A 26457-nucleotide genomic window follows, 5' to 3' on the forward strand; every position below is an offset into this window, starting at 1 on the left:
TCTAAATCTGGACCGATTTTCACGAAACTTGGCAGACATCATTCTAGGCTCAATTCAGTACGTTATGACAAATTTCGTGCAAATCGAAAGTTATGTAGGGACTTTGGGGCACCATTTACATGAAATCGTACGAAACTATATGTGGGAGCTATATCTAAATCTGGGCCGATTTTCTCGAAACTTGGCAGACATCACTCTAGGCTTAATTCAGTACGTTATGCCAAATTTCGTGCAAATCAAAAGATATATAGGGACTTTGGGGCACCATTTACATGAAATCGTACGAAACTATATATGGGAGCTATATCTAAATCTGGACCGATTTTCTCGAAACTTGGTAGACATCATTCCAGGCTCAATTCAGTACGTTATGCCAAATTTCGTGCAAATCGAAAGTTATATAGGGACTTTGAGGCACCATTTACATGAAATCGGACGAAACTATATATGGGAGCTATATCTAAATTTGGACCGATTTTCTCCAAACTTGGCAGACATCACTCTAGGCTTAATTCAGTACGTTATGCCAAATTTCGTGCAAATCGAAAGTTATATAGGGACTTTGAGGCACCATTTACATGAAATCGGACGAAACTATATATGGGAGCTATATCTAAATCTGGACCGATTTTCTCCAAACTTGGCAGACATCACTCTAGGCTTGATTCAGTACGTTATGCCAAATTTCGTGCAAATCAAAAGATATATACGGACTTTGGGGCACCATTTACATGAAATCGTACGAAACTATATATGGGAGCTAAATCTAAATCTGGACCGATTTTCTCCAAACTTGTTAGACATCATTCTAAGCTCAATTCAGTACGTTATGCCAAATTTCGCGCAAATCGAAAGATATATAGGGACTTTGGGGCACCTTTTACATGAAATCGGACGAAACTATATATGGGAGCTATATCTAAATCTGGACCGATTTTCTCCAAACTTGGCAGACATCACTCTAGGCTTAATTCAGTACGTTATACCAAATTTCGTGCAAATCAAAAGATATATAGGAACTTTGGGGCACCATATACATGAAATCGGACGAAACTATATATGGGAGCTATATCTAAATCTGGACCGATTTTCACGAAACTTGGCAGACATCATTCTAGACCTAAATGATTAAGCTGTACCAAATTTCGTGCAAATCGAAAGATATATAGGGGCCGTTTACATTAAATCGGTTAAATATATATATGGGAGCTATATCTAAATCTCAACCGATTTTTCCCAATTTCAATAGGGTTCGTGCTTGGGCCGAATAAGTGACCTATGCCAAATTTCATTCAATTCGGATCATAAATGCGACCTGTACTTTGTTTACAATTTAACATGGACAGACAGACAGACAGACAGACAGACAGACAGACAGACGGACAGACGGACGGACGGACGGACATGCATAAATCGACTTAGAAAGTGATTCTATGCATATTCTCAAAAGGAACCATGTGTCTATCTCGTTTCCTTTTGCCTGTTACAAACATATGCACAAAGACATAATACCCTGTACCACAGTGTGGTGAAGGGTATAAATAGTTTCATATTTCATTTAGATTTTTTTTAATTTATACATATTTCGAAGCTTGCCCCGATTTTTGGCAAATTGAAAAAAATGTGCGGGTGCCCTTTATAAATAGGTCTTCAGTGATCCCATTAGACAATACTGCACCTATAAATATTAAAAATATTAATAACATTGTATTTAAATTTTGTTTTTTTTTTTTAATTTTTTACTTACTTTTTATTGCCATTGTTGTGCACAGATTTCTATCACTTTTCTTTTTATCACTCCATGAAAATGCACGTCCGTCCGCTCGCTTAACAAACTTTGCAATTAATTTACAGACAAAACAAAACAACACAAATTCCATGAAAATAACTAACGGTACCAGTTTATAGCTGACGCGTGGGCAAACGACGACAGCGTCGATTAAAAAACTATTGAAAATAAGAAGGTTTTCTCAATCGTCAGATTGAATTGTACTTGAGAAACAATTGTGTACAACAATAGTTTCTCAAGCATAGTTGAGAATTGCTTGTGAATTCACATTTAAAAAACTATTGAGAATAATAATTTTTTCTCAATAGTCAGATTTCTTTAACAACACTTGAGAAACATTTGTGTACAACAATAGTTTCTCAAGCATAGTTGAAAACTGTTTGTGAATTCACATTTTAACAACATTTTTTCAATATTACAAAAAAAAGCTTAAGAACAACTGTTATTATAAGCTTGTTCTCAAGTGGTATTGAGATTTGATTACTGAATGGTATGTTGGGAAGCCGGTCAGCGTCGTATCGCACTCTTGTACTTCGTCTCTTGAGTACTAATAAGAAATGATTAATAAAACAACAACTACAACAAATTTATAAAACAAAATAATACAAACAAAATTGAAAATACACACAACAAATATAATGATGAAAATGTTGTTGTTGTTGCTGCATTGGCATTGGGTTCAAAGTACGACGACAAAGTGGCGTGATTTCCGAAGTGTAGAAGAAGCATTTGTTGCATTCCCTGCTGTATTTGCTTTCGGGACGGGTATTTCATTCTCCTAGTCTATGTTGTTGGCGTTTTGTTGTTATTAATGATATTGTTGTTGCTTTTTTGTTTTATTTAGTGGCAGTTTACCAGTGATAACAGTAATAATTCGTCTTATTTAGCATTTAATCGCTGCAGTCATGCTGATATACTCTCTAATCATAGGCATTAAATCGACATACATACTTGCAAAGGTATCTACAAATTCGACGATTATCGCTGTCGCAAAATTTTGTGTTTGCAATAATTTGAACTATAAATGTGTTGGAAGCAATATTTGATGACGATAGTTGCGATAATTCTTCATATTGATTTTTTATGAAAGTGGAAATTTTGCAATATTTTGCATGAGATTATCTGGACTTCTATGAAATATATATATATATATATAACATCATCTATAAGAGAGACTTCTGGAGGCCATCCTAAATCGTGGATTTTTTTTTAATCAGTAAGCGTGGATTTTTAAAGAATATTTTTTCAAGGACCAATAGAACAATAGGCGTGGATTTTTAAAGAATATTTTTTCAAGGACCAATAGAACAATAGGCGTGGATTTTTAAAGAATATTTTTTCAAGGGCCAATAGAACAATAGGCGTGGATTTTTAAAGAATATTTTTTCAAGGACCAATAGAACAATAGGCGTGGATTTTTAAAGAATATTTTTTCAAGGACCAATAGAACAATAGGCGTGGATTTTTAAAGAATATTTTTTCAAGGACCAATAGAACAATAGGCGTGGATTTTTAAAGAATATTTTTTCAAGGACCAATAGAACAATAGGCGTGGATTTTTAAAGAATATTTTTTCAAGGACCAATAGAACAATAGGCGTGGATTTTTAAAGAATATTTTTTCAAGGACCAATAGAACAATAGGCGTGGATTTTTAAAGAATATTTTTTCAAGGACCAATAGAACAATAGGCGTGGATTTTTAAAGAATATTTTTTCAAGGACCAATAGAACAATAGGCGTGGATTTTTAAAGAATATTTTTTCAAGGACCAATAGAACAATAGGCGTGGATTTTTAAAGAATATTTTTTCAAGGACCAATAGAACAATAGGCGTGGATTTTTAAAGAATATTTTTTCAAGGACCAATAGAACAATAGGCGTGGATTTTTAAAGAATATTTTTTCAAGGACCAATAGAACAATAGGCGTGGATTTTTAAAGAATATTTTTTCAAGGACCAATAGAACAATAGGCGTGGATTTTTAAAGAATATTTTTTCAAGGACCAATAGAACAATAGGCGTGGATTTTTAAAGAATATTTTTTCAAGGACCAATAGAACAATAGGCGTGGATTTTTAAAGAATATTTTTTCAAGGACCAATAGAACAATAGGCGTGGATTTTTAAAGAATATTTTTTCAAGGACCAATAGAACAATAGGCGTGGATTTTTAAAGAATATTTTTTCAAGGACCAATAGAACAATAGGCGTGGATTTTTAAAGAATATTTTTTCAAGGACCAATAGAACAATAGGCGTGGATTTTTAAAGAATATTTTTTCAAGGACCAATAGAACAATAGGCGTGGATTTTTAAAGAATATTTTTTCAAGGACCAATAGAACAATAGGCGTGGATTTTTAAAGAATATTTTTTCAAGGACCAATAGAACAATAGGCGTGGATTTTTAAAGAATATTTTTTCAAGGACCAATAGAACAATAGGCGTGGATTTTTAAAGAATATTTTTTCAAGGACCAATAGAACAATAGGCGTGGATTTTTAAAGAATATTTTTTCAAGGACCAATAGAACAATAGGCGTGGATTTTTAAAGAATATTTTTTCAAGGACCAATAGAACAATAGGCGTGGATTTTTAAAGAATATTTTTTCAAGGACCAATAGAACAATAGGCGTGGATTTTTAAAGAATATTTTTTCAAGGACCAATAGAACAATAGGCGTGGATTTTTAAAGAATATTTTTTCAAGGACCAATAGAACAATAGGCGTGGATTTTTAAAGAATATTTTTTCAAGGACCAATAGAACAAGGCGTGGATTTATTAAAGAATATTTTTTCAAGGACCAATAGAACAAGGCGTGGATTTATTAAAGAATATTTTTTCAAGGACCAATAGAACAATAGGCGTGGATTTTTAAAGAATATTTTTTCAAGGACCAATAGAACAATAGGCGTGGATTTTTAAAGAATATTTTTTCAAGGACCAATAGAACAATAGGCGTGGATTTTTAAAGAATATTTTTTCAAGGACCAATAGAACAATAGGCGTGGATTTTTAAAGAATATTTTTTCAAGGACCAATAGAACAATAGGCGTGGATTTTTAAAGAATATTTTTTCAAGGACCAATAGAACAATAGGCGTGGATTTTTAAAGAATATTTTTTCAAGGACCAATAGAACAATAGGCGTGGATTTTTAAAGAATATTTTTTCAAGGACCAATAGAACAATAGGCGTGGATTTTTAAAGAATATTTTTTCAAGGACCAATAGAACAATAGGCGTGGATTTTTAAAGAATATTTTTTCAAGGACCAATAGAACAATAGGCGTGGATTTTTAAAGAATATTTTTTCAAGGACCAATAGAACAATAGGCGTGGATTTTTAAAGAATATTTTTTCAAGGACCAATAGAACAATAGGCGTGGATTTTTAAAGAATATGTAGATTAGAATATCAACAATGCTAACGAAACGATTTATGTCAAAAACAATAATATATTCATAAATTGTCCACAAATGGATTCCATTCAATTGGTTTTGCAAAAAAAAACCAAAAAAAAAAAAATAATTGTGAATCTTCCCCGCGTGATAACGTGAAGAGATTTCTAAGTAAAAATAATTGCCACTGTCGTTTTGGATTATTATTTTCAAAATGTAGGTAAATGTGATTGAACGCTCACAGCTCACATGTTAAAGTTTAATTATGTCTTATCAGTGGTTAAATATGAACATGTCTACGGTGCAAATATTGCTATGCCAGCATACAATTCTTTATTCATTGAGAGAGATATGAAAATTATGTGGTGCTTAGTAACACCAAAAATATATTCAAAAGAAAAAAATGAAGAGATTTTTTTTCGAAAAATTTCTTTGTAGTTTAATAGGGGCATGCGATAGCATTTTTATTTATTTTTTATTGTTTTTGTCAGCATCTCTAATATAATTAAAAGTCCATTGATCTTAGTCAAATACTTGATTTGTTTGCGATTGATTTTTAATATCAATTAAACAGTATATTGAACAATTGCTATTCACCAAATATAAGTACATTGTATTTTTTTAGAACTTCTATTTTAGCACGTGTAAAACGGTTAATATTTTGCATTTATTTGTCTAAAAATTTGGCACGTTTCAATTGTCTCATATTTTCGATATTAATTAATAAATTTTCAATATTAATTGAGTTTTGTGGTTAGAAAACAGGATTCAATTAATACAAACGTTATGAACGTTATTCTAATACAATAAAAGTGAAATGAATTCACAATATCCAAAAATGTTTCAAAGATCAACAAAAGCATGGACCAATAAACATGTTCAAGGATAGGCGTGGATTTTTTAAACAATATTTTTTTCAAGGTGGATTCTTTAAAGACTATTTTTTAAAGACCATCAATAGGCGTGGATTTAAAAAAAAATATTTTTTCAAGATCCATCTATAGGCTTGGATTTTAAAGAATATTTGTTGATGCTACATCTATAGACCTGGATTCTTAAAAATATTTTTTCAAGGCGCAGTAGAGCAATAGGCGTGGATTTTAAACAATATTTTTTTTTTTTCAAGGCCCACTAGATCAATAGGCTTGGATTTTTAAACAATTTTTTTTTCAAGGCCCTGTAGAGCAATAGGCGTGGATTTTTAAACAATATTTTTTCAAGGCCCTGTAGAGCAATAGGCGTGGATTTTTAAACAATATTTTTTCAAGGCCCTGTAGAGCAATAGGCGTGGATTTTTAAAAAATATTTTTTCAAGGCCCTGTAGAGCAATAGGCGTGGATTTTTAAACAATATTTTTTCAAGGCCCTGTAGAGCAATAGGCGGGGATTTTTAAACAATATTTTTTCAAGGCCCTGTAGAGCAATAGGCGGGGATTTTTAAACAATATTTTTTCAAGGCCCTGTAGAGCAATAGGCATGGATTTTTATTAAACAATATTTTTTCAAGGCCCTGTAGAGTAATAGGCGTGGATTTTTAAACAATATTTTTTCAAGGCCCTCTAGAGCAATAGGCGTGTATTTTTAAACAATATTTTTTCAAGGCCCTGTAGAGCAATAGGCGGGGATTTTTAAACAATATTTTTCCAAGGCCCTCTAGAGCAATAGGCGTGGATTTTTAAACAATATTTTTTCAAGGCCCTCTAGAGCAATAGGCGTGGATTTTTAAACAATATTTGTTCAAGGCCCTCTAGAGCAATAGGCGGGGATTTTTAAACAATATTTTTTTACTGAATTGAGTCTAGAATGATGTGTTTTAAGTTTCGTGAAAATCGGTTCGGATTTAGTTTGTCCAAATGCCACACAATGAAGTTAATATAAATAAATCTCTGGTTAATATAAAATAATCTCAGGGAAGTCTCTTTGAAATATTATCCAAATTATCAACGGGTGCCCAATTGATATTTGCTTTAAATTGATTTACATAATTTTGTCCCATTGACCAAATGAACAAATTAGCATATGTTGGAGAATGACATGTTTATGGATTCAATTTTAATATATCCAAAGTATTGAAGGGTATCATATAGTCGTCCCCGCCCATCTTTACTACTTTCCTTACTGGTTTCATTGAAGTTGCAGTAATTTCAACTTAAGCTAAATTGTATTTGATATTTGGCATTCCATGTTCTGTAAGGGGAGACAATTCTTCGTGGACAATTTTGGATATAGGCCCATATAAATGTTCCATTGCATCATTCGTGCCGAAGTTATTAGTTATAACATTCGGGAGGCAATCTGAGTTTGATTTGTCTCTTTCTGTACCCCTCTTAGTGCAAAGAAGTAGCACTGTAGCAGAAATTGTTTTGATTTGTGGCTGTACTTACGAAGTGACTGACATACACACACACACATCTTCCAAATCGATTCTACAAACATTAGTAAGAGTCACGTTTATAAAAAGAAATCCCCAACATATCATCATCAGTGTCTGACCTTGAAATCTCTCTGTTTTGGTAATGTGTGTGCTTTTTGGAATGAAACAACATTCTGGTGGATGGTTCCAGTCCAAAGAAAGAATTTTATTACGTTGTTTTGTTTCGCAGATAAATATTCATGAGTTGTTCATTGGAATCGCGTAAAATTTCATTTTAATGACTACAACAAAAAATAACGTACCATAAATGCGAAGGGTTTTTAGTTGCACGGTCTGGGAACTCATAATTGATCTTCATCAAAAAGAAAGACCAAAGTCCGGCATAAAATGAGAGGTTAGAGTTAGTACATATGTAAGGGACAGTGGGGTAGGCATAGTTGAGATGAACAGAAATAAGTAAAGAACGTACGAACCCAAAAAGCTGAGAAATTTTAGAGAGGGTATTTGACATTGCTGCCATTATAGGTTAACTTAAGGTAGTCCTGAAAGAAGGAGAACGTCAGTGTAGCCTAAATTTTCTCTTTTATGTATCGCTCTCAATTGTTCCACTGTACCGTAGTTATTTCTTTCAAACAAGCATAATGTACTTCAAGTTAGCTGATAGTCAGGCAAGAATTATATAAATTTTAACCACAAAAAAATGTAATATAATTTTGAAATAGTTTCACATCTTTGTGATCGTTTTCAGTTAACATGAAGACCTAAATGTGGTTAAAACACGCTGGCAACAAATCCTAAACTTAACAGGCAGACAAGTACTAAACTGGTTGTTCAAGTTTTCGCATTTAGTATGAGCATTTTTTTTTTTTTGCAGAAGTTAAAATATTTGTTGTACGAAAATGGAAGCTTTATGGCAGGCGCATAATTTCTAGGTGACGGGAATTCTATCGGTAAGCTTATCGCCATTTGTGTAATCAACAAGTTCATTAATAATATATTTGCCTTTTAACTTAACTCTCCAGTTCGGCTATAAAAATCCTAGTTCTTTTGCACAACTCGCAAAGGTTATGGTTTTCAGCTCAACTGTGAAGATGGCCAGGGCCCTCAGCTCTTCTGTAAAGATTCCCTGGCATTCATTTCATCACAACCTGGGTCCCTATTCATATGTAAAAACTAACTCATTTTCTCCTTCTATATAAATACTCATATTTTTTTAAATCCACCCTACCCTACTGATAGTTCTTGTAAAAATTCTTTTTAAAAAACATCCGTCATCTATTATTAAGGAAAGTAGTAAATTCGGACTGGTCCGACTATATGACACGTTGGGTATATTCTACATATGTATCCTAACAGACATCGCCTTTACGAAGGAACATTGACATGTAATTGAACGAACTGGAATATGTGATCTTTATCGTTTCGTGCACCACTTATCTAAAATCGGACGTACATATATATGGGAGCAATATCCAAATCTACACCGATTTTCACGAAACTTATTACACATCATTCTAGATTTAATTCAGTACGCTATGCACAAATTTCGTGCAATTCGAAAGATGTATAGGGAGTTTAAAACACCATTTATATAAAATCGAACTAAAATATATATGGAAGATATAGCTCCCATATAATCTGAACCGATTTTCACGAAACTTAACACACATCATTCTGGACTTAATTCAGTACGATATGCCAAATTTCGTGCAAATCGAATGACATGTAGGGGCTTTGGTACAATATTTACATAAAATCGGACGAAAATATATATGAGTGCTGTATATAATTTTCACGAAACTTAGCATGCATCATTCTAGATTTAATTAGCTATGCCAAATTTCATGTAAAAGGAAAGATATATAGGGGCTTGGTGTATCATTTACATTAAATCAGAAGAAAGTATAAATGGAAGCTACATCTAGATCTGTACTGATTTTCACGAAACAACACATTTTCACTCTAGACTTAATTTAGTACGCTATGACAAATTGCGTGCATATCGAAAGATATATAGGTACTTTGGCGCACCATTTAACTTAAATCGAACGAAAATAAATATGGGAGCTGTATATAAATCTGCCCCAATTTTCACGAAACTTAGTACACATCATTCTAGATTTAATTAAGTACGCTATGCCAAATTTCATATAAAAAGAAAGATATATAGGGTCTTTGGTGCACCATTTACATAAAATCGGACGAAAATATATATGGGATCTATATCTTAATTTGAAACGATTTTTCCCAATTTCAATAGAGTTCTTGGGCCAAATAAATGAGCTGTGCCAAATCAAGCCATCGAATTCGGATATAGATGCGATCCGTGCATTTAACATGAAAAGACGGACGGACATGTATAAATCGACTCAGAAAGTGATTCTATGCATATTCTCAAAAGGAACCATGTGTCGATCTCGTTTCCTTTGCCTGTTACAAACATATGTACAAAGACATAATACTCTTTACCACAGTGTGCCAGTTTTAGAGCTGCTATAGTGACTCTCTATTTCAGCTAGTTCGTATTGAATCCTCGCTTTAGCTCGTCTACATGGAAACTCTTCGTTTAAGCCCGTCTTTTGAGACTCTCTGTCTTCAGCTCGCCAATAGAGACTCCCTGATTTGCAACTAGTCGAAGGGGACTTTTTGGACTTCAGCTCGTCAATAGAGGCTCTCTGACATTCAGCTCGTCTGATGGGATTTACTGGAATTCAACTCGTCCATAGAGACTCCCTGATTTCAACTCGTCTATAAAAACTTCCACATCTTCAGCTCGTCTATAAAGACTATTTAAACAAGCTGAACGTCTCAACTCTCAGCTTAGCTATAAATTCCATCTGCTTTCAATAAAGACTCCCTGATTTGTAACTCGTCGAAGGGGACTTATTGGCCTTCAGCTCGTCAATACAGACTACCTGACCTTCATCTCGTCTGATGACATTCACCGGCCTTCAACTCGTCCATAGAGACTCCCAAATTTCAACTCGTCTATAAAAACTTCCACATCTTCAGCTCGTCTATAAAGACTATATAAACGAGCTGAACGTCTCAACTCTCAGCTTAGCTATAAAGTCCATCTGCTTTCAGGTAGTGTATTTATTAGAGTCTCCCTGCCCTTAAGCCCCTCTATAGAGACTCCCTGTCCTTGCGCTCGAATGTAGAGACTACCGAACTTTCAGCTAGTATATAGAGACTCCTGTCCATCAGCTTGTCTGTAGATTCTCAGATTCTCCACAGAGACTACCTTCAGCTGGCCTAAGGGGACTTTCTTCATCTACTTAAGGGAACCAAAAAATTTTGTAATTTTTTTGTTATTGTTTTTTTGTAATTAAAGGGAAATCCTTATTTTTGATGGCGGGCATGAGTTATTAATTTTTGAGTTATCGTGCCCGCCATTCGCAAAAGAGAAAAACGCATTTATACTCTTTTCAGATCATCTTTATCTCCTCAATGCAAACTCACTTCAGCTGATCTATGGAAACCCTTCAGCTCAACTATCAAGATCCCCTAACCTTAAGCTCGTCTACAGAGACTTCTTTCAGCTCGTCTACGGAGACTCCCTTCACCTCGTCTACGGAGACTTCCCTTACCTCGTATACAGACCTTCAGCACGTATATAGAAACTCCCTAGCTTTCAGCTCGTTTTAAGGGACTCACCTTCAATTCGTCCATAGAGACTCACTGCTCTTCAGCTCGACTACAGAGCCTCCCTTCAGCTCGACTGCAGAGCTTCCCTTCAGCTTGTCTATAGAGACTCCTTTCAGTTCGTCCACAGAGACTCGCTTTAGTTCGTCTACAGAGACTCCTTTCAGATCCACTATAGATCCTACTTTCAGGGCCTCCCCTCAAGTTGTCTATAGTCACTCGTCTATAGAAAAACTCTTCAACTCTATACAAATTTCTACTTCAGCTCATCAAAAATAATTCCTTCAATTCGTCTAAAGAGACTCCCAACATTTTGAATCTTTCCTGACCTTCTGTAAATACAACCTGTCCTGCCTCTTCTAAAAAAAATCCGGAATTTTCATTTTCCTTTAAGTCTACTCTACCTTCACCCCTTCTATAAAGAATCTCGAGCTTTCATGTTATCTATGAAGACTCCCAATCCGTCACACCATAACAAAGAATTTTTGACCTTCTATTCCCCTTGAAAATATTATTTTTTATTTATCTTTAAAAAAAAACAAATCTATCATCCGATACCAGTTACCCTTTATTTTTTTACAAAGCATCGATTTTTGTTTTCCTTCAAAGACTGCTGCCAATGATCTGTGAGTCAACGCTATATTTGTACGTAAGTACGTACGCACAGGGTATAGATGAGGTTGAACTTTGGAATCGGTTGGCTTATATTCGATCAGTAACCACATTTATCTTCTTCGAGTGTTCGTGTAACAATACTTTGACCGCACAGTAGGAATTATATTGCACTATGGTTAAAGTGCAGCAACGATATACATTGAAGTAGCTGGTGAGGAAAATTACAACAACAAATACCGATATAGATGATGAAATGGTGACAACGGAAATTTACCAGTTAAGTTTCCCCATAATTATAAACAAGGAACAGTTTCAATGTCGAATGTTCTTATCCTCCTAGGGCTACGGGTAAAATAATGTCTCGACAGCTAGACCCATATTTCCAGTTCATTCACCATTTGACGATATTCGAATGACACATTCGAATATCGAATAAAATATTTTGTTTTTTTTAAATTCCCCCAAAATATTCCATTATAACACAAATTATTTAAATAAATAAAAATAAACAATTTATTTATTTTATGCATTTTTTATTTAATTTGTAAATATATACAAATAACATCGAATAATAAATCCGAAAAAATTCCATTTCATTAGCATTGCCTCTAGACGTACTTGGCCATCATTACAATCACGCAAAACGTCATGTACAGAGTAATCGTGAAGGGGACAAAGAAGGCAATTGCCCGCGATGGCTGGGGAACAGGTCGAAAGGCATAAATTGCTGTGTGGAAAATACGCGATATGGCAACTATGCAAAATAGTAAACGTGCCACTATGACATTCGGTCCGGTGGTTATGTAGGCCAAGGCAATCAATAAATAGGGTAGAATATTTTCCAAATCATTGCGATGGGCTCTGTTGTTGTGGTCGTCGTCATCATCGATGTTGTTGTGATGGTAATATGCAAAATGAAAAATTACAACAGAAATAAGAATGACGTGTAAATATGAAAAGTTTGTGTGTTTGTAGAAATTACCTTCGAACACGTTCTACATCTGGATCCTGAAATGAAACTTCAGTTGCTTTGCTTAGAGCCAAATCTTCAGGATTGACAAAGGACTGAAAGAGAGAGAGAGAAAAAAATAGTTTTTCTTATTGGTAAATGTGTATGAACATCATTGTGGATTGGCAGTGGAAAAAATCAAAATCCAAATCTTGCTAGGAGCACAGTAAACAACCTCGGCAATGCTTCGTCGAAAGTGTGGCTCGTCTGTAAAATTTCCCTAAGCTCCAACTCGTCTAAAGTTATTCCTCAAGCTTCAGCACGTCTAAAGAAACTCATCCAGTTCGTAAAGACTTTCTCCAGCACGTCTAAATAGACTCCCTTCAACTCATCCATAGAGACTCTATTTTCAATATAGAATCCCTTCAGCTCGTATATAAATGATTCTTCGACTCGTCTATAGAGACTTCCTGCTTCTGCTTGTTTGTTAAGCCTCCCTTCAGCTCGCCTATAAGATACGATGCTTCTGCTCGTCCAGAAATTCTACCTTCGCCTACTAAGTCTCCCTTTATATCATCTGTAAAGTCTCCCTTCAGATCGTCTATAAATAATGACTTCAGCTCGTTTATAAATACCTTTTCAGCTCGTCTATAAAGACTCCGTTCAGATCGTTAATGGGGAGTCCCGGACCTACAGCTCATCTATAAAGACTCTAATCGTTAAGATGCCCTGCTTCAGCCTGTTTATAGAGATTCACGACTTCAGATCGTCTATGGAGACACACTGCTTCAGCTCGTCTATAGAGACTTAAGCTCGTCTATAGAGACTTCAGCTCGTCTATAGAGACTTCAGCTCGTATATAGAGACTTCAGCTCGTCTATAGAGACTTCAGCTCGTCTATAGAGACTTCAGCTCGTCTATAGAGACTTCAGCTCGTCTATAGAGACTTCAGCTCGTCTATAGAGACTTCAGCTCGTCTATAGAGACTTCAGCTCATCTATAGAGACTTCAGCTCGTCTATAGAGACTTCAGCTCGTCTATAGAGACTTCAGCTCGTCTATAGAGACTTCAGCTCGTCTATAGAGATTTCAGCTCGTCTATAGAGACTTCAGCTCGTCTATAGAGACTTCAGATCGTCGATAGAGACTTCAGCTCGTCTATAGAGACTTCAGCTCATCTACAGAAACTTCTGCTCGTCTATATGGATTAATAGCTTCAGCTGATCTTTAAGGATTCCCTGCTTCATGATTCCGCCCCATTTTTATACCCTCTACCATAGTAAGGAGGGTATATTAATTTTGTTTTTTTAATTCGTCGAAATAATCATTTCAGACCACATAAAGTATATATATTCTTGATCAGCGTAAAATTCTATGACGATATAGCCATGGCCGTCTGTCTCTTTTAATCACTCTAGCCTCAAAACGAAATTAGATAGCTAGCAAAAATTTTGCATAGAGTCGTCTTTTGTCTGCAGGCAGGTCAAGTTCGAAGATGGGTTATATCGGTCCACGTTTATGCATAGCTCCCATATAAGGGTACAACCCAATTTTCGGTATTTTGGCGTCCCTGAGCGCGTTTTTTAAATCACCCTAGCAACAGTTATCAATATTCGCCCCTTTTTGGGGTAGTCCCCATATAACCCCCTTTTTATACCCTTCACCACATTGTGGTACAGGGTATTATGTCTTTGTGCATATGTTTGTAACAGGCAAAAGGAATCAAAATCACTTTCTGAGTCTATTTCCGCATGTCCGTCCATCCATGTATTTTTATACCCTCCACCATAGTATGGAGGGTATATTAGTTTTGTTTTTCCGTTTGTAACGCATCGAAATACTCATTTCCGACCCTATAAAGTATATATATTCTTGATCAGCGTAAAATTCTAAGACGATTTATGCATGTCCGTCTGTCCGTCTGTCTGTCTGTCTGTTGTAATCACTCTAGCGTCTAAACGAATTGAGATAGAGCCCCAAAATTTCGCATAGAGTCGTCTTTTGTCTGCAGGCAGGTCAAGTTCGAAGATGGGCTATATCGGTCCACGTTTAGGCATAGCTCCCATATAAGGATACCCCCCAATTTTCGGTATTTTGAGGTTCTTGAGCGTGTTTTTCAACCGAATTCGCTGAAATTTGGTACTTTGAGTTCTTATTGGGTAGCAAATCTCCCCACTAAAAATTATAAATATAGGTCCATTTTTTCGGACAGCCCCCATGTAAGGGTAACCCCAAAATTTCGGTATTTTGGGGTTCTTGAGCGTGTTTTTCAACAGAATTCGCTGAAATTTGGTACTTTGAGTTGTTATTGGGTACCAAATAAACCTACTAAAAATTATAAATATAGGTCAATTTTTTCTGGTACCCCCCATATAACGGTACCCCTCAATTTTCGGTATTTTGGGGTTCTTGACAGCGTTTTTCAACGGAATTCGCTGAAATTTGCTTTATTGGGTTCCTATTGGGTAATAAATTTCTCCACAAAAAATTATGGATATAGGTCCACTTTTTCTGGTAGTCCCCATATAACGGTACCTCCTAATTTTCAGTATTTTTGGGGTTTTGATCGTATTTTTCCGCCGAATTAGCTGTAATTTAGTATTTTGAGTTCTTAATAGGTACCAAATCTCCCCACAAAAAATTATGAATATAGATCCATTTTTTCGGATAGCACCCATATAAGGATACCCCCAATTTTCGGTATTTTGGGGTTCTTGAACGCGTTTATCAACAGAATTTGCTGCAATTTGGTATTTTGTAGTCGTATATGGTAACAAATCTCCCTACCAAAAATTATTAATATTCGCCCCCTTTTTGGGATAGTCCCCATATAACCCCCTTTTTATATTAAAATAGTTATCTGATTTGTTACGCGTTTTAATTTTGGTTCTAAGACTCTGTTGTAATCATTTCACCTGCGGAGCGAGATAAAAAATTAGAACGTAAGGTTCGATAATGAACTATAGCCGCATTTAGACCTAGCCCCTGTGTGGAGCTACAAGAAGAAGTGGACCGATATTCCCCATCTTCGAATTTGAACTAAGTTTGGAAGAAATAATAAGATGTGCGAGGTTTGAATGAAATCCAACTTTGCTGAAACGGATTTGGTCCAAAGAAACATGGGGTCTAGAACCAATATTTCGATGAGGCACATTTTCATTGTGTTAAAGTGTATACACCGTCATTAGCTGTAAGGCTGGAGGTATAATTATCCATTAAAATTTTCTGAAATTTGTATTGTTGTTTACATTATGGTTTACATAATCCGTTTTTAGAAATGTCGTAATAGGTCCACTTTTTGACATGTTCCCTATATTTTCATTTCTAGTACCTGCCCGTATATTTATGGTGGAGGGTATCCAAAGTTCGGCCCGGCCGAACTTAACGCTTTTTCACTTGTTTTTTTTTTGAAATCGGTTCAGATTTAAATATAGCTCCTGTATATAGTTTCCTCAGATTTTATGTAAATGGTGCACCATACTATGGTGGTGAAGGGTATCATATAGTCGGCCCTTTCGATTTTTGTACTTTCCTTACTGGTTTATATTAAAATAGTTACGTGATTTGTTCCGCGTTTTGGATTTGGTTCTAAGACTCTGTTGTAATCATTTCACCTGCGGAGAAAATCGAGATAAAAAACCAGAACGTAAGGTTCGATAATGATCTATATATGAATTATAACCCACATTTAGGCCTAGCCCTTGTGTGGGAGGAGTGGATCGATATTCACCATCTTCGAACTTGATCTAAGTTTGGAGGTAATAAGAAGATGGGTAAAGCTTGGTTAATTTTTTGGTAATTTTTTCCCTATATTTTCATTTCAAGTACCTGTCAGTATATCTATGGTATCCAAAGTTCCGGCCGGCCGAACTTATTGCTTTCCACTTGTTAAATTTGTCATTCCGTTTTATAGACCTCGAAATATTCACCGGAGACCCCCACATATAAATTTACACATGCCCCTCTGTTCACATCACGATATATTTAAGATAGAGTTCTGCAATTTTGCCCAGATATTGCTAATACTCCTATGATGTTTGGAAATGCACATCACATTTTGGTGTAGCCCCCATATAAGGGTACCCCCAATATTCGGTATTTTTGCGGATTTAGCACATCTCCGTTCCAAAAATTATTAACACTGACACAAGTGTCAGGGTATCTCGCACATATATGGGGATTTTTGACACGTTTTTCAATTGAATTTGTTTGTAATTTTGTTTTTTGTATTCTCATATATTGTCAAATCTCACTACCAAAAACTAGCAATATTGATCCCCATTTCATTGCACCTCCATATAACGGTAGCTCCACTATTATTATTCAATCACGTTTTTCTCACGTATTTTTATACCCTTCACCACACTGTGGTACAGAGTATTATGTCTTTGTGCATATGTTTGTAACAGGCAAAAATAATCGAAATAGGCCCATGGTTCCTTTTGAGAATATGCATAGAATCAATTTCTGAGTCGATTTATGCATGTCCATCAGTCCGTCTGTCCATGTTAAATTGTAAACAAAGTACAGGTCGCATTTATGATCAGAATTGGATGAAATTTGGCACAGCTCATTTGTTTGGCCCAAGGTCGAACCCTACGAAATTGGGAAAAATCGGTTCAGATTTAGATATAGCTCCCATATATATCTTCGTCCGATTTAAGGTAAATTGTGTACCAAAGTCCCTATATATCTTTCGATTTGCACGATACTAAATTAGGTCTAGAATGACGTGTGCTAAGTTTCGTGAAAATCGGTTCAGATTTAGATAAAGCTCCCATACATAGCATCGCCCGATTTTAGGTAAACAGTCCACTAAAGTCCCTGGAAATCTTTTGATTTGCACGAATTTTGGCATAGCGTACTGACTTGCGTCTATAATAATGTGTGCTAAGTTTCATGAAAATCGGTTCAGATTTAGATATAGCTCCCATGTAGAGTTTCGCCCCGATTCAGATTTAGATAAAGCTCCCATACATAGCATCGCCCGATTTTAGGTAAACAGTCCACTAAAGTCCCTGAAAATCATTCGATTTGTACGAATTTTGGCATATCATACTGAATTAAGTCTAGAATGATGTGTGCAAAGTTCCGTGAAAATCGGTTCAGAGTTAGATATAGATCCCATATAGAGTTTCGCCCGATTTTAGGTAATTGGTGCACCAAAGTCCCTATATATCTGGATTTTAAGAATACAATTTACCCCTTTTTATTTTACCTCTTTGCTGAAACGTCGTGCAGCCGTCAATAGAGTCATCAATAGCATTTTTAATACCAATAGACCAGCCCAAAAGCAATAGCAGCCAAACACCGGATTATCTGGCGATAATAGATATAACGGATTTGTAATATTCACCATTTTTGTATGTAAAATTTTCAAACGTTAAAATCACCAACCGAGCGATGTATTTCACGAGCCGTCACAAATAAACTAAACTATGAATTTCATAAAGACATTTTCAATTTACATTCAGTGGTAGTTTCATAGGTCATGTTTCAGCTGTTCATGCTTTAAAAGATAGACCAACCATTTCCCAACATATGCTCTAATTCCCACGTAATGCACTGAGGTCAGAATTTTCTTGTGCCTAAAGAAGTATGTTAAGAGGTTGTGACGATGTTATGGAAAATAACTGACCACAAAACAGGCAATCAATTAAAAACGCTACAAAGGATTCATTAAACAATTAGCACATTGATCTATTTTCTAAAGGTCTATCAGATTTGTTGACGTGGATTTTTATAACCTCTAACAAAAGGTAGTGTTTATACTAAATGTGTTGTTCCTTTCACCGGAGAACCCAGAATACAATTTAAGTCAATTTAGCCATGTCCGTTTGTTGAGATTACGATAAATATTTATGATAGAGCTTTGAAATGTTGCACATATACACTCTTAATATGTTCGGAGTCGCAAATGGAATATATCAGTTCCCGTTTTCGTTTAACCCTCATATAATGGTGAGCGCAGTATTCGTTATTTTGATATTTTCAAATACGTTTTTCAAACGAATTGGGTGACAATTCCTCCTACTAAAAACCAGTAAGGAAAGTAGTAAAGTCGGACTGGGCCGACTATATGATACCCTTTACCACTTCGGGGATATTCTACATATGTATCCTAACATTCTAAATTTTGTAAATAGATTTAAAACACACGCTATTTGGTATGCTTCATTGTTTAAAATGTATCAATCAGGCACCCATTGATTATTTGGTGTACAGTCAACATAAATAGGTCGAAATTAAAAATGGAAGATAATCTGAACCGATTTCAAGGAAACTTGCTAGATATTAATTTTTATTAATTTCTGTACGTGTATGAGTCTGTATGGGCCTTTAGGGTACCATGTACTTAAAATCGGACGAAAATTTATATAGAAGGTATATGTAAATCTGAACCACTTTTAAGAAAACTTGACATACGAATGATTATAGTAACAGTACATTGTACAAAATTGTGAGCCGATCGGCCAATCTTTAGGTCTTTAGTGCACAATTTAAATTAAATCGGTCGAAAATATATATTGAAGCTATATCTAAATCAGCACTCTATGCCAAATTTCGTGCAAATCGGACGAAACTATATATTGAAGCTATATCTAAATCTGACCCGATTTTCTCAAAACTTAACACACATAATTCTGGACCTAATTCAGTACTCTATGCCAAATTTCGTGCAAATCGAAAGATATATAGGGACTTTGGTGCACCATTTACCTTAAATCGGACGATACTATATATGGAAGCTATATCTAAATCTGAACCGATTTTCACGAAATTTAACACACATCATTCTGGACCTTATTTAGTACTCTATGCCAAATTTCGCGCAAATCGAAAGATATATGGACGTTGGTGCACAATTTACCTTAAATCTGACAAAACTATATATGGGAGCTATATCTAAATCTGAACCGATTTTCTCGAAACTCGGTACATATAATTCTGGACCTAATTCAGTAATCTATGCCAAATTTCGTGCAAATCGAAAGATATATAGGGACTTTGGTACACCATTTACCTTAAATCGGACGAAAATCTGTACCGATTTTTCCCATTTTCAATAGGGTTCGTCCTTGGGCCAATTACGTATTTCTTAAAAATATTACGACAAATAGTGTGTATTTTTTTAAAAATATTTTTCAAGGACAATCAGTTTATTTAAAGAATATTTTTCCAAGGACTCACAAAAGCCTGGATTTTTAAAAATATTTTTCAGAGACCATACAACATCTTGCATCTTTTTAACAAATAATAATTTCAAGGATCATATCAGTAAGCGTGGATATTTTAACATATGTTTTTTCAGGGATTAGATTTATAATCACATTTTTCAAGGTCGAAAACATTATGTTTTTTAAAGGACCACCGCAAGACGTGGTGGTTAAAGAATATATTTTAAGGACCACCACAAGGCGTTGAATTTTATAAAATATTTTTTCATGGGCCAACAAAAAACGTGGATTTTTAAAGAAGATTTCTTCAAGAACCAATACAAGGCGTGGATTTTTGAAAGAAAATCTTTCGAGGACCAACACAAGGCGTGTATTTTTAAAGAAGATATTTTCGAGGACCAACACAAGGAGTGAATTTTTGAAAGAATATTTTTTCAAGGACCACCCCAAGGCGTGGATTTTTTAAACAATAGTTTTTCATGGACCAACACAAGGCGTGGACTTTTTAAAGAATATTTTTTCATGGACCAACACAAGGCGTGGACTTTTTAAAGAATATTTTTTTATGGACCAACGCAAGGCGTGGACTTTTTAAAGAATATGTTTTCAATGACCAGCAGAAGGACTTTTTAAAGAATATTTTTTCAATGACCAACAGAAGGACTTTTTAAATATGATTTTTTTAAAGACCACTACAAGGCGTGGATTTTTGTAATTGTTGATTTGTATACCCTACACAACTATGTTGTCAGGGTATTATTTTGTCCTAGACCCACCCTCAAAATATACCGATCATATATGGACTAGCTGAGTCCATGTAGAAATGTGTGTCCGTCCGTCTGTCCATTATAATTTGTAAACACGATACAGGCCACAGTTATGGACCAGTCTTCACGGAATTTTGCATGTAGGGTGGGTTCTGGCAAATGAAGATCCCTATTGTTTTCGGTAAAGATGGGTTAATATTTAGGGGATGAAATAGACCAAAAACTGTATTTTTGTCTGATTTTATGGTCGCCCCAAGGCGTGGAGTGGACCAAAAACTTAATTTTTTGTGTTTTTTCTAGTCGATCTATGGGCTACAATTGGAAGACGAACATCACAGTACAACTTACGATGAAGGGAATCTGGGCAAGAATTTGGAAGGGCTGTACTGAATATTAGTTATATTTGTTGACCTCTAGTCGGTCAAGAGGATGCAATCATCGCGAAATATTGTCCATGCTCAAAATATAGAACCACAGATAGTTAGGTTTTCGTGGAAGTTGTGTAGGGTATCATATGGTTGGCCCAGTCCGACTATACTGCTCCCCTCACTGGTTTAAAAATATTTTTCAAGGATCCAAAGATGCTTGCGTATTTGAAAAATGTTTTTTGTCAAGGGTTTAAAACGTAGATTTAAAAAAAATCAAGGACGAACATAAGGTGTGGATTTTTAAAAATTTTTTTTTTAATGGACCAACATAAGGCGTGGATTCAGGTCTTCAAATGTTAAAATACCTCTTGGCAGAAAATTGTCCATATAGGCCCAAGTTTTAATATATTATACCCATAAGTACCCGCCTCATTTTAGGTATCTTCATTTTCTAACCGATGTGAGTGTAATTTGGGTTTTAGGTAATTGGGAGTTGAAAACTTCTTCTTTCCGCCTCATTTAAGGTCTTTTCATGGGCCTAGGTGCATTTTCTATACTAGGTGTCAGTAAATTGGTAACCTAGGTTTTTTTTTTTGTTGTTCAAAAACAAAACAAAAAATATATAAATTCCTTTACGGCATAATTTAATTTGTTTTAATCACCTTTTGTTATAATTTTTTTTTTTTTTTGCACAACAAAATAGCCATTGTCTTTTGCAGATAAGATAACCCAGGCCTCTAATGAAAAAGACAACCTGAACCGACTTCCGTTGGAAATTCATTCATTCAATGACAGAAACCACATAACGGTAATCAAAATTTGTTTTTAATATACATATATATATTTTTTTTTTGAATTATTGTTTCCCTGATAAAAATTTAATTGAATGTCATTTAATTCATTCACAAATAACAAAGATCAAAGTTTATTAATTTCTTTTTCTTCAATCTAATTAAATAATCTTAATTCAAATTTCAAAATAATAAAAACGTGTACGATATGTATAAACGTGATAAAAGAAAAAAAGAAAATAAAAAGAAAATAGTTTTCCGATATAAATAGTGCCATATGTAGTTCTATTTTTATTTATTTTATACTAGCGGGCCCGGCAAACGTTGTCTTGCCTTAACAATATTGTTATGAAATAATTTTCAGTATTTCAGATTTGTTTTTCTTTTTTGCTTTTTTTATTCATACTTGCATAAACAATTTTTCTGGGTAAGAAATATATTTCGCCGTACATCGATTTTGATCGTTACATTGGAAGCTATAGCACACACGCAATAAATTTGAATAATGTCATAGCATACTGAACTGAGTCTAGAATTATGATGCACTAAGTTTCGTAAAAATCGGTTCAAATTTAGATATACTTGCCATATATAGTTTCGTCCGATTTTACGTAAATGATGCACCAAAACCCCTATATATTTTTCGATTTGAATGAAATATGTCATAGCGTACTGAACTTAGTCTAGAATTATATGTGCTAAGTTTCGTGAAAATCGGTTCAGATTTGTATATAGCTGCTATAAAGACCCAAAGTTTGTACGATTGACACAAAATTTTGTACAATGTACTGAAGTTAATATACATCAATTTCTGGCAAGTTACGTTGAAATCGTTTCATATTTAGATATAGCTCGACACGAAATTTTGCACTACGTATCAAATTGACTCTTGAATGACGTTATTACGTGTTGTTAAAATTAGCGCAGATGCTTCCATATATATTTCAAACGGGTGTCAGATTGAGATTAAATTTTGAAGAGTGCGGCCTACCGAATAGCGTGTATCAAGTTTGCTCTACATCGATTTACTTAAATTAGTCCCATTGTACTCAAACGACTCTAAACTTTCCCGAATGAAATGAAATTTAGCATAGGTTCCAGAAACGCATAAAGACCACATATTCAAGTTCGTTCAATTTCATGAAAGTGTTCTTTCGAAAAAGTGACGTCTGTTAGGAGACATATGTAGAATATATCCAAAGTGGTAAAGGGTATCGTATAGTTGGCCCCGTCTGACTTTACATCTTTCCTTTCTGGTTTTACCTTCTAATTGAATTCGTATTTCGCAGTACTTTTATATTTTGTTGAAAATGTACCTATCAATATTCTCGAGAGCTTCCGAATAGACCCCATACAATGATACTCCACATTATTCGATGCGTTCGGAGGTTTGGCCAACGGTACCCGCAATATTCGGCATTTTGGGGAGCTTCTCTTAGCAAAAATTATCAATATTGGTCCATGTTTTCAGATAGCCCCCATATATGTTATTCCCCTTTGTTCGGCATTTTCTCATGTGGTGTCAAATCTTCCTACCAAAATTTCACATTATAGTTGCTGCAATATGTCATTGACTGGATGGATATTAGAATTAGAATTCTCTGAATGGACACAATCTCGATTCCGAATGTCTTCTGATTTTCAATTCTTGCATTGCCCCAATAAATTCGTGAAACGTGTGCATACAATGATCGCGTGTACATTCAATGATATCCTTCTGAATTATTTTTTTTTTTTTTGTATTCTCACTTAAAATATTTTCAATACAATGACAATCCAATTGAAAAAAAATATGTACATACTTTGAAAATTTCAAAAAAATTGACAATGCTTCATAATATTTTTTTGCAAATTTTTCGCGGTTTTCGATTATTTCTCACCTTTTAAACCTTCCCTGAAGCTCTACGAATATTTTAAGACTAAGATAAGAAAAATCCGTTCAGCCGTTCTCGAGTTTTAGCGAGACTAACGAACAGCAATTCATTTTTATATATATAGATTTCACAAAAAAAAAAAAAAAACAAAAATAATAATTGGTTATCTCATATTCAGGTGAAAGTCAATTCCGTTTCAATTCAAAATACAAATAATAATAATACATTTTGCCATTGTAATAAAATTTGATTGATAATGACGGTGTCTGATTTTTTCGCATTTGATTTGAATTTGCACTTTGATTGAAGCGTATCGAGTCTAAGAAGTGAACTTCGAGTCCAAAGTTGATTTTGCTTGGAATGCATGCACATGCACATGGTCATAAGTATATAGGGTGACGTTTCACTTTTCTTTTGATTATTAATGTGCAATGTGATAATTTTAAATAATTATTGTTTGAAATCGAATATTAATAAAAAGTAGACACCACAGAAAAGTATTCGTAGGAAATATAAACATAATACCAAATTACAGACACTTTGTAGTCACATCGTTTGGGAAATATGATTTACATATAAAGGGGTTGGATTTTCATTAGGGGTTATACCAAAACCATTATAATGCTTAAAGTTAGATTTCAAAATATCAAAGCAGAGCTAATAAAGTTAATAACGTTCCAAAAAAAGAAAAAACTAGTGAAAAAGCCGAAGTTTGGATACCCTCCACCATAGATATACTGGCAGGTTCTTGAAATGAAAATATAGGGAACATACCAACAAATGGACCTATACCGACATTTCTACAAACCTATTATGTAAACAATAAATTTTAATAGAAAATTATACCCTCATCCTTACGGGTAATTAGTGTGTATACACTTTCACACGGTGAAAATGTGCCTCATCGAAATATTGGTTCTAGTCGCCATGTTTCTTTGGACCAAATCCGTTTCAGAAAAATTTGATTTCATCCCATCTTATTATGTCTTCTAAACTTAGTTCATGTCCGAATTTGGGAAATATCGGTCCATGCCTTCTGGTACCTCCCACACAGGGGCTACGGCTAAGCCTAAATACGGACTATAGTTCACATATAGTTCATTATCGAACCGTACGTTCTACTTTTTATCTTGATATCCTTCGCAGGTGAAATGATTACAACAGAGTGTTAGAACCAAATATAAAAAAATGTGATTATGTGGGGACTACGCCTAAAAGGGGTTGACTATTAATATTTTTTGGTAGGGAGATTTGTTTCCATATACGGCTACAAAATACCAAATTTCTGTAATTTCGGTTGAAAAACACGATCAAGAACCTCAAAATGCCGAAATTTGGGGGTACCTTTATATGGGTGCTACTAGAAAAAGACGACCTATACTTATAATTTTTTGTGGAGACATTTAGTACCCAATAAGAACCCAATATACCAAATTTCAGCGAATTCGGTTGAAAAACGCGCTCTAGAACCCCGAAATACCAAAAATTGGGGGTACCCTTATATGGGGGGTTACCAGAAAAATGGACCTATATTCATAATTTTTAGTGGAGTGATTTTAACCTATTACGAACTCAAAGTACTAAATTACAGCCAATTCGGTGGAAAAATACGACTAAAACCCCAAAAATACCGAAAATTAGGAGGTACCGTTATATGGGGGCTACCAGAAAAAGTGGACCTATATTTATAATTTTTTGTGGAGACATTTAGTACCCAATAAGAACCCAATGTGCCAATTTTCAGCGAATTCGATTGAAAAAACGCGCTCAAGAACCCCAAAATACCTAAAATTGGGGGTACCATTATTTGGGAGCTATGCCTAAACGTGGACCGATATATCCTATCTTCGAACTTGACCTGCCTGCAGACAAAAGACAACCCTATGCAAAATTTCATCACCCTATCTCGATTCATTCGGAAGAATGCGTGATTACAGCAGACGGACGGACATGGCTAGATCGTCTTAGAATTTTACCCTGATCAAGAATATATATACTTTATAGGGTCGGAAATGAATATTTCGGAAATGAATGTTTTCCATACTATGGTGGAGGGTATAAAAATCAAAATATTGAGGTTGTAGGTTAGTTTTCCTCCCCGATATGATCCAAAATAAAAAATTTATTCGCGGGATACACATTCGGATGTCTATATCAAACAGATTTTCAGATAATAAACCTGCTGGCTACGTCGCTGGTACAGGGTATTATGTCTTTGTACATATGTTTGTAACAGGCAAAAAATCGAGATAGACCCATGTTTCCTTTTAGAATATGCATAAAATCACTTTCTGTGTCTATTTGTGGATGTCAGTTTGTGCGGTCGTCCGTCCGTCCATGCATTTTGTGGAAAAAGTATAGGTCGCAATTATGATTCGATTTGGAAATTTGGCAAAATTCACTTATTTGGCCCAAGGACGAACCCTATTGAAAGGAAATGGGTTAAGATTCAATATAGCTCCCATATATATTTTCGTCCGATTTTTGGTAAATGATGCACCAAACTCCCAATATTTGTCCGATACAAACAAAATTTTGCACAACGTACTGACGTAAGTCCAGTTTGATATCCGTGAAGTTTTGTTGAAATCGGTTCAGATTTATATAGTTTCGTCCGATTTTATGTAAATGGTGCACCACAGTCCCAAGGATTGTCCGAATGATACACAATTTTGCATACCATATTTAAATAGGTCCATATAAGTTTTGTG

The 26457-nt window shown here is 34.8% G+C and overlaps 1 protein-coding gene across 1 annotated transcript; it reads right to left on the reverse strand.

Annotated features, from left to right (window-relative positions):
- Positions 1-12428: 12428 nt before the first annotated feature.
- Positions 12429-25149, reverse strand: LOC133335524 (microsomal glutathione S-transferase 1-like). The gene is made up of 4 exons (XM_061543797.1): positions 25122-25149; positions 17987-18087; positions 12803-12885; positions 12429-12681 (listed from the first exon to the last, which is right to left on the reverse strand). The coding sequence occupies exons 1-4, from the start codon at positions 25147-25149 to the stop codon at positions 12429-12431; spliced, it is 465 nt and encodes a 154-aa protein (XP_061399781.1).
- Positions 25150-26457: the final 1308 nt, after the last annotated feature.

This window comes from Musca vetustissima, unplaced genomic scaffold (assembly GCF_032173495.1).
Source record: "Musca vetustissima isolate MV318-11 ecotype Yass unplaced genomic scaffold, APGP_CSIRO_Mvet_v1 utg30985, whole genome shotgun sequence".
In the NCBI taxonomy this organism is placed as follows: domain Eukaryota; kingdom Metazoa; phylum Arthropoda; class Insecta; order Diptera; family Muscidae; genus Musca; species Musca vetustissima.